The sequence below is a fragment of the Dromaius novaehollandiae genome, chromosome 2 (assembly GCF_036370855.1).
Source record: "Dromaius novaehollandiae isolate bDroNov1 chromosome 2, bDroNov1.hap1, whole genome shotgun sequence".
NCBI lineage: Eukaryota > Metazoa > Chordata > Aves > Casuariiformes > Dromaiidae > Dromaius > Dromaius novaehollandiae.
The window spans coordinates 127,333,187-127,345,432 of record NC_088099.1 but is presented as its reverse complement, the minus strand read 5'-3'; the positions used below and the strand labels follow the sequence as shown (position 1 = coordinate 127,345,432).

At 35.0% G+C, this 12,246-nt stretch overlaps 1 protein-coding gene across 2 annotated transcripts in view; it reads left to right on the top strand.

Moving 5' to 3' along the window:
- The window catches only part of CRISPLD1 (cysteine rich secretory protein LCCL domain containing 1), a 42,308-nt gene extending 30,718 nt beyond the window's left edge, over positions 1 to 11,590 (top strand). For both annotated transcript variants that reach the window (XM_064507374.1, XM_026115250.2), the window contains 5 exons: positions 252 to 295; positions 386 to 458; positions 2,552 to 2,627; positions 8,121 to 8,251; positions 10,021 to 11,590. In XM_064507374.1, coding sequence (XP_064363444.1) covers positions 252 to 295; positions 386 to 458; positions 2,552 to 2,627; positions 8,121 to 8,251; positions 10,021 to 10,072 — 376 coding nt within the window. In that variant the 3' untranslated portion in view covers positions 10,073 to 11,590. The remainder of the gene's footprint in view (positions 1 to 251; positions 296 to 385; positions 459 to 2,551; positions 2,628 to 8,120; positions 8,252 to 10,020) is intronic.
- The last annotated feature ends 656 nt before the right edge of the window (positions 11,591 to 12,246 follow it).

Below are 12,246 nucleotides of genomic sequence, written 5' to 3'. Positions count from 1 at the left end.
TTATTCTCTTAGCAAACTAAATTACTTAAAGTGCTCAACATTCATTCTTCATTTTCAAACACGAACTTACTGGGAATATGACGTAAAGGTATTGCTTGCTTTGATTTACAAACAGTGGAGTTATGTAGTGAGTAAACACTGTTTGGGGGCAATATCTTGAATTTATTTCTAGATTCAATAATAAAAATTCTAGCTAAATGGAAATCCATGAGAGATATTACTTACTGACTATTTCTGTTATTTCTTCTCAGAAAATACCAGTCTGCTAATTCCTTCACAGTCTCTAAAGTAACAGGTGAGCATTTATTTCTTATAGTCTTAATATTACTTTGATCTTTTTTCTGAAATAGCACACATTTATTGGTTTCTGTTTTACCTTCGTCAGTTCAAGCTATCACCTGTGAAACAACGGTGGAACAATTGTGCCCATTTCAAAAACCAGCCTCACACTGTCCGAGGTAAAATTCTTTAAATATTCTATTAATTTGAAGCGCTGCCATATTTTCCTCAGAGTTACTAATTAACTATAGTTGTCATTGACAAAGATGACAGCAGTAGCTGTGCAGACCTTTGAAAATGAGGCCAGAAATGTTTTACTGATATTTAAGTCTTTGGACTAAGCAGAAGGCCAGGTAGGTAAAGATGATCTGCCTATAAAGATCTTTGGCATATCATAGTGAAATAGTCATTGGTTAGACTAAAGACTGCAAAGGAAGATGCATTTTTCTATTTCATGGTATACTACTAAACCTATGTACCTTGGGCACAATACACTTGACTTCAGTTTATCCATCTGTAAAACAGATGTAATAAAAGGAATTGATACAGACATTTGTCATAGAAGTTACCAGATTTTTGGGGTGTTTTGGTTTTGCCAAAAAAAAAAAAAAAAGCAGATTGTTAAAGTAGGGTATGGTCTACAGGTCTGTTAATAACTTTCAGTTACATGTGTGTGCCATTTCTTTGAAGCCTACATTTTCACTCATCGAAAGAAGCTTGTGCCTCAATGTTTTGAGGAAGGAAATCAGTAACAGTTCTTAAAGCCATGGATGAGTCAAAGGTAAATACACTGTAGCATGATTTACCGCAAGCCAAGCTGGAGATATCCACAGGAGTACTTTCATAGCAATCCTACAGCCAATACAGGAAGCCAGCACAAAGCCAGAACTGCTAGGAAAACATCCCTTCATGTAGCACTTGGGTCTGTGGACTTGTTTGGTGTTTGGCTATGACTCCTGGTTTTCTGGATGGAAGACGTGTAGAAATAAGCGACGGAGTGGAATGCAGGAATGGATGGATAAAATCCCATGCTTCTGCCTGCTTGTATTTTCTTTTTCATCATTAAAAACTAAAACTAGCTTCATTAAGAGAAAAATAGGGTCTGTTTTTAAGAAAAAAAAAACCCACATTAGAAAGACTGATTAATTCTGATGCATCAGTTTAAAGAGCTTCACAGCAGCAGTGACCCATTGAAGACTCTGTGCATGCTCTTAACGTAATTCTGAAAGTGTAGTCTCAGGTGTTACAAGTAGTAATCAGCCATGGCATTGATTGTACAACCTCATTTTTCTGTCTAATGCCCTAATCATAAACCAGCAGCTCTTCAAAGGCCTGTCTGATGTCCTACTTCCTTTGGACAAAAATCTCCCTCAGCTGCATCAACCTGTTTCAATTGCCCATCTGATAACACTGTAGCACACCTGAGGGCTATGGCTATGATGTGCCAAAAATCAAACCAGAAATCAGAAAGTGGATAGTGTCCCAGGGAAGAATGCCTGCCCAGGGCAGTCTGTGTAGGATTGTTCCAAAGCCATTAAGATGCAACCATTTTTTAAATGAAACAACACACTCTCAGAGTAGATTTGGTTCCTTAGTGGCATTTGCTTGTTGTAGCATACCCTAATTACCAAACAAGATGCTTGCCACCTATATTAGTGTTAGCTTCCAGATGGTATTCCAGTGCATTTTGGAGTGCAGGCAGTCATGAATCACAGAGAGAGTTTTTCTCAAAGAAGATTAAGAAGAAGGACCAGAGTAAAGATGGTCTTTCTCTCAGTAGCTCTTTGATCTCCTAGAATCACCTAGGAATCTCATTCCTAAAGTTTTCATTTTAGCTACAAATATCAACTATTCACCCTCATTATTACTAAATTGGCTTGCATCAGCATCATAACAGGACCAGGCCTCAACCAGATAGGTTTTTTCCTAAGGAAGGTATTCATCTGTACGGGTTGTATAAGATGTGGTAGAAACAGCAGATAATGCAAGTGTGACCAGTCTCTCTTCCCAGGGACTTTCCTACTGGCTCTCACGTACATAGAACAAGGCGACCACCTGGTATTCCAAGGAAAAGAAGACAACCAGACCCACTGAAAAGTGTTCTCATGCACTTTTGGCGCATGGTATCAAAGATTCAAAAGCTGATCAGTATGGCCCATCTGTATGCATCATCAATTTGATTTATACTCAGTAATGCTGGTATTGAATATGATAAAGTAATACTATAATATTATTTTTCATAACTATGTGTGCTTTATTTTCAATATTTCAGGGTGTTTTGTCCTCGCAACTGCATGCAGGCAAATCCACACTATGCTCGTGTAATTGGAACACGAATTTACTCTGATGTAAGTAGTGTGATTTACATTACATCATATAATGAAATATAAAATCCTATGAAAAGATATAAATAAAGATAGGATGTAACATAAATCTCTAGTCTTCCTCCATACACTAATTTTTTAAACCAAAAATCAAACAGAGATGTACTAACAGTCTTTTTAGAAATTCTTCTTTTTCAGAGGCTCCCATTTAAGTTAGTAATAGTCAGCTGCTGAAGATATGGAAACTTATTTGGACACTCAGGGTATATTTCAGTAGTCTCTGGACCCATATTTTCAATTTTTGATCAAAATTCCCACTGAATTGTTCAGTATTGGCAATGTATACTAGTTTAAACCCTTGCTTTACCTTCCCCTGTTGCAACCATAACTTAACTCAGGATTAAACTAACTCAAAAAATTATTCCAAAGATAAATGTCCATAGTCTCATTATGCATATTTCTTATCTATGTAGATAGTTATATATTTATAGAAGAATTTTGATATATTTGTTTAAATTATCTGACGTTGTCTTATTATTTTAACAGATTGATAGAACTTTTTATGTCGTTCTGTGGTTTAGTCAACTTTCTTTTCTGCAACACCATCTTTTCTACATCATGTTTAATTCTGAAGTGGGTGGAAAGAACTAAATGATCTTTGTTTATGCCTCTCTTTTGTCATCTCTCTAAGGAGATGACAGTCTTGTTTTGATGTCCTGATTGGATGATTCTACAGAACAGATAGGTTTTTTGTGATGTTCATGCAAATTCTTTTGGCTTAAATATTCATATATATGTATGTAGATGTATGTATGTATATGTATATGACTACTTCCATGAGTGTTTAAGCCACATTCATTCATGTTCTTATGAACAAGAATTTGCTTGCACAAATATTCATAAAAAGTAAATAAACATTAACAAATTTTAAAACTGATGCAAAAAGATATGTTAACAAAACCATTTTTGTGGTATTCATGAGATTTTAAACATTTCCTTTCCTAGCTATTTGTCTGATCAGTCATTTATTCTTAAAGTCACTTAATATGTCTGCTACTTGTCTTCTCTTTGTCATTGAAAAACAATATGTCCTCTGATTCATCACAGAATTTTTACTTTTTTTTAATCCCCTTCTTTTTTTTTTCCTTTGACATTGCCACAAGTATGCCTAACTCAATTGAATGAAAAAAAACCATTATTTCATCCTCCATTCTTGCAGTCTCTTAGCTATTGTCTCTTTGTCTGAGTCAGATAAATCAGAGCCATAGTTCGTACAGACAGCATCAATAAACATATGTGTGTGCGGAGCTTTCATGTAATGCCCATCCTCCTCCCCTCTATAAACTCTTTTTTGTTGAGCCCCTTTTGTTTCTCTTGTCTTGAGGTAGATTGCAAGCTCTTTAAAATAAAAATATAGCTTTGTTCTGTGTGTATACTACAAGGAGGTCCTTTCCTGAATAACGTTATTATGATATAAATAAGAACTGTAGTAAATGTCACTCTCGGAAGACAGAAGTACAAATTACTCATTTTTCTTATGGTCCAAAGACATTGCCATCTCTGTGCTTTGTGTCCCTACTGGCCCAGCTGCTAATAGTTTCCACATGGCAATGCTTTGTCCTGTTGGGAGACCAGGAAAAAGAAAGATTTCCTGCCTTCCTGTGCTGAGGATTTGGCACCACTTTTCAACTTTGGTTAACCCAATTTTTCTAAAACTTTTTGAGTCTTATTTCTGGAAATTCAGTATTGTGTCATGCCCATGAGTATTTTCATAATATTTGTGTTTTTAAAATACTTCAACGTTACCTCATTATTGAAATAAAGTAAAAAAAGTGTCAAGAACTGAATCAAATCAGATTTAATGTGGTTGTCAGAATTCTCTTGGAGATGATGTTGCAGCACCTGCCTATATGGAGGTTGTCCTTTGTTATTGCTGTTAGTCTCTGGATTGCTGAGGTACCAAAATAAATGTATTTACATAGCAAAAGGAGCCAAGTTAATAAGTTAAAAATTATTTCACTTGTAGAATTGTTTTGGTAAAAAAAGGTTTTATTTTAATGGGCACACCATAGATGTGCATATGATACAACATGTTCATAACCACATTCCAGTTACCTTGTAAGAATTTTTAGAGAGTTGAAGTTTTATATTTATCCTGTTGTTTTCACAGTAGGCAGCATTTTACCAAAGACAATTTCTTACTAATAGTGAATCTAAGTTATGGGGACTAATTGAGCAATTCTGTAAAAAATCGAACTTCTCCTTTTGGCTAGTACAGGTCAACCTGCATCTTTTGTCTATAGACTTTGATGGAGTTCTGAGTATCTGAGGATTCTGACCATACTAATTTTTGTTTTAATAACCATATATGGAAGTATTTCCCTAATTCAAAATTCTCTGCTGTAGTAAAATATAAACATTACGATAGAAACAAAACTATTAAGTAGTTCTATAGTCCAGTCATGTTGGGGGAGAGAGGCTTGTGGTTAAAATGCCTTTGCAGATAATGCTATGCTGTGGTAGATATTTGGTATTTTGCTGAGTAGCTGAAGAAGGAAAATAATTAAGCAGCTTGGTATTCAGATGCTATGACCTGTTAAATATTAACAAATTTCAGAGGGTTCACAGCACAGCAATAAAGCAGGGTCATATAATGCTGTATGAAATGTTTATATTAACTTAAAAAATAATGCTTTATGTATCCTTCAGAGTGCGCTCATAAAAATTAAAGAAACAAACACAAATCTTTGACAAAGACTTCCAGAGGCTATTATAAGACTGCTAATATAAAATTAACTTACCAATACTATGCTGAAATTGAAGATAGACATAGGTATGAAATTCTGGTTCTGCTTAAATTAATGGGAGTTTCACCTTAACACCTTGATTCAAGGGAGTGTGACCATGCTGCTTTAAGATCCTTAAGAACAGGAAACATTATTGCATTCTGATTCCCTTTGGACAAAGAACTCCAAGCTAAGAGAAGTTTATGAAAACTCAAAACAGATAATACTTTATCCAGAAAACTATATTCATATACCTGTTCATATCGGTACAGCCACATACATTTATTTGTCTGTATGCATATAGGTTAATTAATATTTATTATTTTATACTCATATTTAATTTTTCACATATTCATAAAGTACGCGCATTTGTGCTCCATGCTTATGCACAAAGCAGCATCAGAATGCCAGTTTATTTTTCATCTGAAAACAATCTCTGAGTTGACCTCATCAGCCCCATGCCTCTGTGACTTCTACTGTTTTCCATATAATCCTCTTGCATTTAGCTTTAAGATGCTGCACAATAGCTTCACCATCATACTTTAGAGGTCTAATGGCCAATTGTGGTACCAACCCTACCAAATATTCTGTGCTTTATTGGAAGTAGTTTCTAACAAGTAGTCAGCCTCTTCTGTCAACATCTCCAACCTTCTGCTTTCTTTTTTACTTAACAAAAAACTTCCTAATAATATCGGAACAATCACTATCTTAGCTGTCCTTAGCTGTAGTTATGAAGGTATCTACCTCTATAATGAGTTACAGAAAATGTAGCCCATGGGTTACAATTACAGAGGTGACAAACTATAATCCTTCTTCTCCTGAATTGTGACTAGCATTTTTTTTCAATCTCTGTCAGTGGAAAACGGAGTTGGTACTATATTATAATAATAGTAATTAATAGTGGTCTTCTGGTTCTTCACTGTAGTTAGTTACTTGTAAATATATTAATCTACACCTCTTATCTTTTGTTTCATCATGTGTTACAGAGGCCACCTTTTTTTTTCTTGTATATTTAAACTTGAACACAGTCTGGTCTTTAGGTTCTCCTATTATATGAATACATAAAAGTCACTATAACCCTAAAAATAAGGAGGCTACTGGTGTTAAGAGTATAGCAAAAGTCTTGCAGCCTTGGAAGGAGGAGAAGAAAAGTACTGAGGAGCATGAACTGCATCCCTTCTGGCATGTTCATTAACTACAGCCAGCAGTGTGAAGGGAAAAAACTCAAAAGGGCCTTTGCTAAGGAGTCTTTGCATAAGCGTTTTCTAATCTTTACTCTTAGAAATACTATGACATTAAAATACAGACTATGTTACAGTAACAGTGAAACTGACAACTTCTGTGGGTGAAACAAGAGTAGGAAAATAATTGCTATTTTAAATTCCTGATTTTATATAGCATTGAGATTACAAAATAGCTACAGTTACAGATATAAATTATTCCAATTATAACTGGAAGAAATGCAACTCCTGTTTAAATAGTGGTCTGTGTGACCAGCTATTTATATTTATACTGGCTAAGTTTTAAGGTTGGTCGAGGAGAGACCTGTTGCAGTGAAGACTATTTTTTTTTTCCACAAAACAACTTGGTTATAAGTGGAGATTCACTGTAGCTGGAGCTACAATTTGCAGGGCTGTGTACTGAAACAGACTGAGACCTACATTGTGCAGTATCTAAGAATTTTCATTCTTCTGGCAAGTTTTAACATGCTAAAAGAGTGGTAGAGGGCCACAAGTTTAAATCAGCTATTTAAATCAACATTACTGAGATTGTCACCAGGCTATTCTTCTGTTCATATTATTTATGCTACATAGTTTCATGAGAAATAAATGGCTGGAGAATGTAGGTTTCATTCAGATGAAACTCCTGTGTTAAGCCCACAGAGAATTTGGCCTATGTAAAGTTTGTGGAATTAGCCCTGATATTATAAAAGTTCTTCTTTTGAAGCAATTGGAGAATCTTCACCTCCTCTGACTCCTTTTCCTCACTCTGAGTTAAGGAGCTAAAGCTATTAGTCTGCCATTAGTCAACTGTCACAGCTAAGGAATAGTTTTAGACCCCATCTTCTGTTTGATGCTCACATTTATACCTCTAACCTAATTACCTTTTAATATTTGCCTGTGCCTACCTAGGAAATTGTGATGTTCTCTTTAAATATGGATAATTTCACTGCTGTTTGAGCTTTCTTTGCATGGAGATGGAATTGTTGTAGTTTGTTCTGCACAAAAGTATCGCTTTAGGGTGGGACAGCTCTCTTTGGGGCAGGATATCTTACTAGAAAAGTGTGTTTGCAGCGTGCCTTTGCTGCTCTACTGCTTGACTCCAGGTGGAGGATAAACTATATTTCCTGCTCTATGGGACTATGATTCATGGGTTTCAGGTTTGACTTTCACTGCCTCTCTGGCATTGAAGAAGTGAATGCTGATAGAGCCTTTTGTTTTGAAAGACTCAAAAATTTGAACTTTCTCCATACTCAAACTAAAATAGCCTAAAATGAATGATTTTTGCTCCATGCTGCAAAAGATCTTTGAAGAGGCAGTGGCTGAATTTCCTATATACTGGCCTAATTCCTATGAAACCAATTTAAATACTGCAAAGAATAATATATTTATTGTATGATTAATTTTATAAAGTTTCTAGAATCTGGTTTAAACAGCTCTGTTAGTTTTCTTCTAGCCAGTTTTGAAAAAACGGATGGATATAAACTAAATCTCTCCTCATTCTTTCTTAGATGTCCAGTATCTGCCGAGCAGCAGTACATGCTGGTGTGGTCCGCAACCAAGGTGGTTATGTTGACGTTATGCCAGTAGACAAACGAAAGGTGTACATTGCTTCCTTTCAAAATGGGATATTTTCAGAAAGGTACAGATCCCATTTTAAAAGATTGCTGTTTACCCTGCATGTCGAAAAGATTGCCATCTTTACAAGGTGTTGCATGATGTCTGTTTGTACCTGAGCAATGCTAGAAACCAAACAAATAGGCCAGCATGGGTGATTTACTGAGCTTGTGTAACAGCTGCAGTGACTTGGGAGAAGGGTGGTACTGGAACAGCCTGTCTCCTCTAAGCTTGTAAATCATTACTCTCAAAAGCTGCTTATGAAATAAAACAACCCCTTTGTTTATTTTGCTGATTCTGTTGCAACTAACAAAATATTTGATAAGAAAATTGCCGTTGCTTTCTTTTCTTTTTTTTTTTTTTAATTAGCATTAGTGATTTATTTTGCCTGAGTTGGAGGATCCACAACAGACAGGTCCTTGTAACTGGTTCCAGTTACATCAGTGTGTGATGAAATGTTCATTACATAGTATTGAACCTGTGAGGCTGGTTCATACATGAAGTTCGCAAAATATTTAAGCACATTTTTTTTTCACTTCCGTCTGTTTTTTAAATAAGTTTGGTTGTAGCACTGTTTTCTTCTGAAACACATGGAGGTGCTGTGGAAGTTCATTGAAATTACACTCAGTGTATTAGTATGTACTGTGATGATAACACATGGCTGCATGTTGCAGATTAAATTAAGACCTGAGTGAGGGTCGAGGTTCTACTAGAAGAAAGAGAAATGACCTTGAAAAAACTCCTGTGTGACTAAAACTAATAATAATTGCAACCTCTTGAGCTGTAGGCTTTCCAAGAAATTTGTGTGGGGACAAAACATCCAAAAGTTTCTGTAGAGAACTTGTTAGTGGGAAAAAGGATAGAGGGTTTTTTTCATATTTTTTCATATTTTTAATAACAGTGTGTGAGGGTCTTGCCCCTTTTCCTCACAAAGCTTAAAAAAAATCTGGAAACTTGTAAAATACAGATTTTATTTGCTTAGCATTACTTCATTTACATATTTTTGATTTTTTCCACATGACCATCCAGTTCCCTCAGAAAGAATTCTTCCTTGCTGCTACTTTTGATCTCCATCTAAATGTCCTCACTGAGCAGAGAAGTAGCCAGAAAAAGTGTTGCAGATTGAATCAGTATTTGCACTTTACACTTGTGGTAAGGTTTAGAAGATCAGTGGTTTGAAGAGCAGTCCCTTGCAGGTTTTCTGTGAAGCTGAAGGTGATGGATTGTAGTACAGTTGCAGGCTTACTCTATTTCGTTGCATCCTTTCTTGCTCTCACCTGCATTTCCCTTTTCTTCTCAGATATGCCTCATGTAGGATTTCTGAAGGGGAAAAGGGGAAAACCATGAGACCACTAAATGTGACATGCTAGTTCAGCTTATAAGACATGACAACATTCTTTTCATGATGCTTCATTACAGATGCTTTTCATTTTTCCTTTGTTTTGAAGTTAGATATCTATCAGTTTAGAAAGTTATCAGTATTTTCAATGTATTCTCTTTGGTTTGGAAAATACTATTTCTCTTTTAGAAGTCTGTCCTTCAGCATATAGACAACTATGCACAAGCAATCTGTTAGGTCTGCAGGTTTCCTGATAGGCTACTTGGAAGAAAGATTATTTTTTTCTTTTTGGTAGTTTTTGTTTGTTACAGCTTTTTAAAGTTTCTTAGGTAAAGTTATGAGTAGTCTCACGGGAAGAGTCACGAGACTCTAGAATTGTATTTAACAATTCAGAAAAGTTGTCATTGGAGTGTTGCAGTCTTAAAAATAACACCAAGAATGTTTTTGTGTTTCAGTTTACAGAATCCTCCAGGAAGCAAGGCATTCAGAGTGTTTGCTGTTGTTTGAGTCTAGTGAGTAAAATGTTTAACAGGCAAGCAAAACCAGAGCGCATAGAAGAGAATAATAAAGGTCATTTCTTATAATTCCTAAAATTTGTATAGAAGTGTAACATTATTGTACAGAAGATACATACTACTTTCCACCAAAAAGTTTAAATTACGTATATATCTTAACGAAAAAATCTGTAAAAGTAAACATGGGAGAAAAAATAATTTGAAAATCCATAATGATATATAACAGTATTTTGAATCCTGTGTTAAATATTGCTATATTTTCTTAGCAGTTACTCCTATATGATAATTCAAAGCTCATAAATGTTCTTTATTTTCTTCATCTGAACGTATTCTTGTATGGTGCTTTATATATGCCACTAACAATAACCTTAAAACTATACCATAGGGAGGCCTGAGTTTTTATTTCCGATGTACATAAAAGAAGCCATCCCAATAGTTCAATATAATAAATCACACCTTAAAGTAAAAATATATATATATATATATTAACTTTTTGATGATTTACGGTAGCATTAGCCATTCAAACATACATGAAGAGTTAGACTGTTTTCAATTTCATACTAATCACAAGTACAAATTTCTATTTTTGAATAAAATGGAAAATATAGAGAAGTCCTGGGTCATATTAGAATGTGTTCTTTACAGAAGTATTTCTGAGAGAATGGGCCATTCATTTTTTTATTTCTTAAATATATTAATAAATGAAATGTTTATTGGATGCTGCTAAGCTTTTTAGTTCAAATAACCAATACATTAAGGCCCAGTTCTTTACATATTCACCTACCTGGGAGAGAGAGAGAGAAATTTACATAGTCTTTGAAAATCTGAACCTAAAAGGTAATTCTTTCATATTGAGAAGTGGAACAACCTGAAATTAGGGAAGAAACCCTCAGTTCTGCAATCTCGGCTTTACTTTTACCATGTGACTCACTCTATTTACTTAAATGGGCTTCAGCAAAAGCACAGAATTGTACACATATATAAAAGTTTGCAAGTTGGAGGCCTTGAACTGTACATGGTGTCTGTATGCTATATATAGATATGAGGGTAAATGTTAAAGAAGAACTTAAAGAAAATGGTAACAAAGGCTAACCTTGCTCCTCATAACCTGGCAAATACTCCTGCAGGCTGGGAAGTATAGTGGTATGGAGCCCAGTGATGATTGAGTCATTTGTTGCTTCACCATTTTTTTAAATTCATTTATGGTGAACAGCCTTGTGTATTAATTTTACCATATTATGGTATATGAAGAACATGTAATGGTGATACGATGTTTCTTTCTATGAAAAGTGTATTGTGCTTTAAGACTGAAAAGCTGTTAAACTTTATTTTTGGTATTTTTGTTTCTGTTGTTGAATTTATTTCTTTCCAACATGTAAACTTATTGATATTCTTCATATTTCAGAGTACTATATTCTGCCTTCTGTTTTGCTACATGTACTACCTCATGTAGTTAGGCAAGCTTTGTTAGTTTTTTTAATCTCTTTTGAATAAAAATAATTTACATAGAGCACATTTGATGGCCTTTGTTTTTGGATTGTATGTATTACCTCAAGGACTAAAACAGCAGCCACAAAATGTTTACTGGTTTTGCTGACCTAAACGTTACAAATGTCTTATAGGACCTAGCAGTAGGCTCAGCTGAGGTTTTAAAAGCTGAAAAGGCAATTTAGGCACACAGCTTCCGTTAATTACATTGGGAGTTTTATGAATAAATCTTTTAGCTGTTTTTTCAAGTTTTGACCAGGATATTTGGAAACAGATTGTGTTCTCATTTTAATCCAGCACTCTGTGTCAGAAAGTGGCTGTAAAAAAGCCACCATTTTATTCAGTCCAGCTCTTTAATGTTGTTGGTTAACGTTTCTAGTGAGAAATATTCCTGGTCACATTTGTTGGGAACAGGCAGGGGGTTTATTTTTTTGTATTACTGATTCTTTCTAGCCTCATAAAACTAAGGGTAGACTTTTAAGTTCCAGTTGTGCAATCTATGTAATTGATGAGGGAGACAAGACATCTTTGATGGGTAACTCTTCTGTGCAGAAGTAGGGAGGGAGCCGTTGAAAGAAGTTTTATATAGATTTTGCAATACTGTCGTTAACCATTTCTCAGAATTAGTATCACCATTAGTGTCAGTAGATTTTGACTGTGACTGGCCTCCAAGTCACT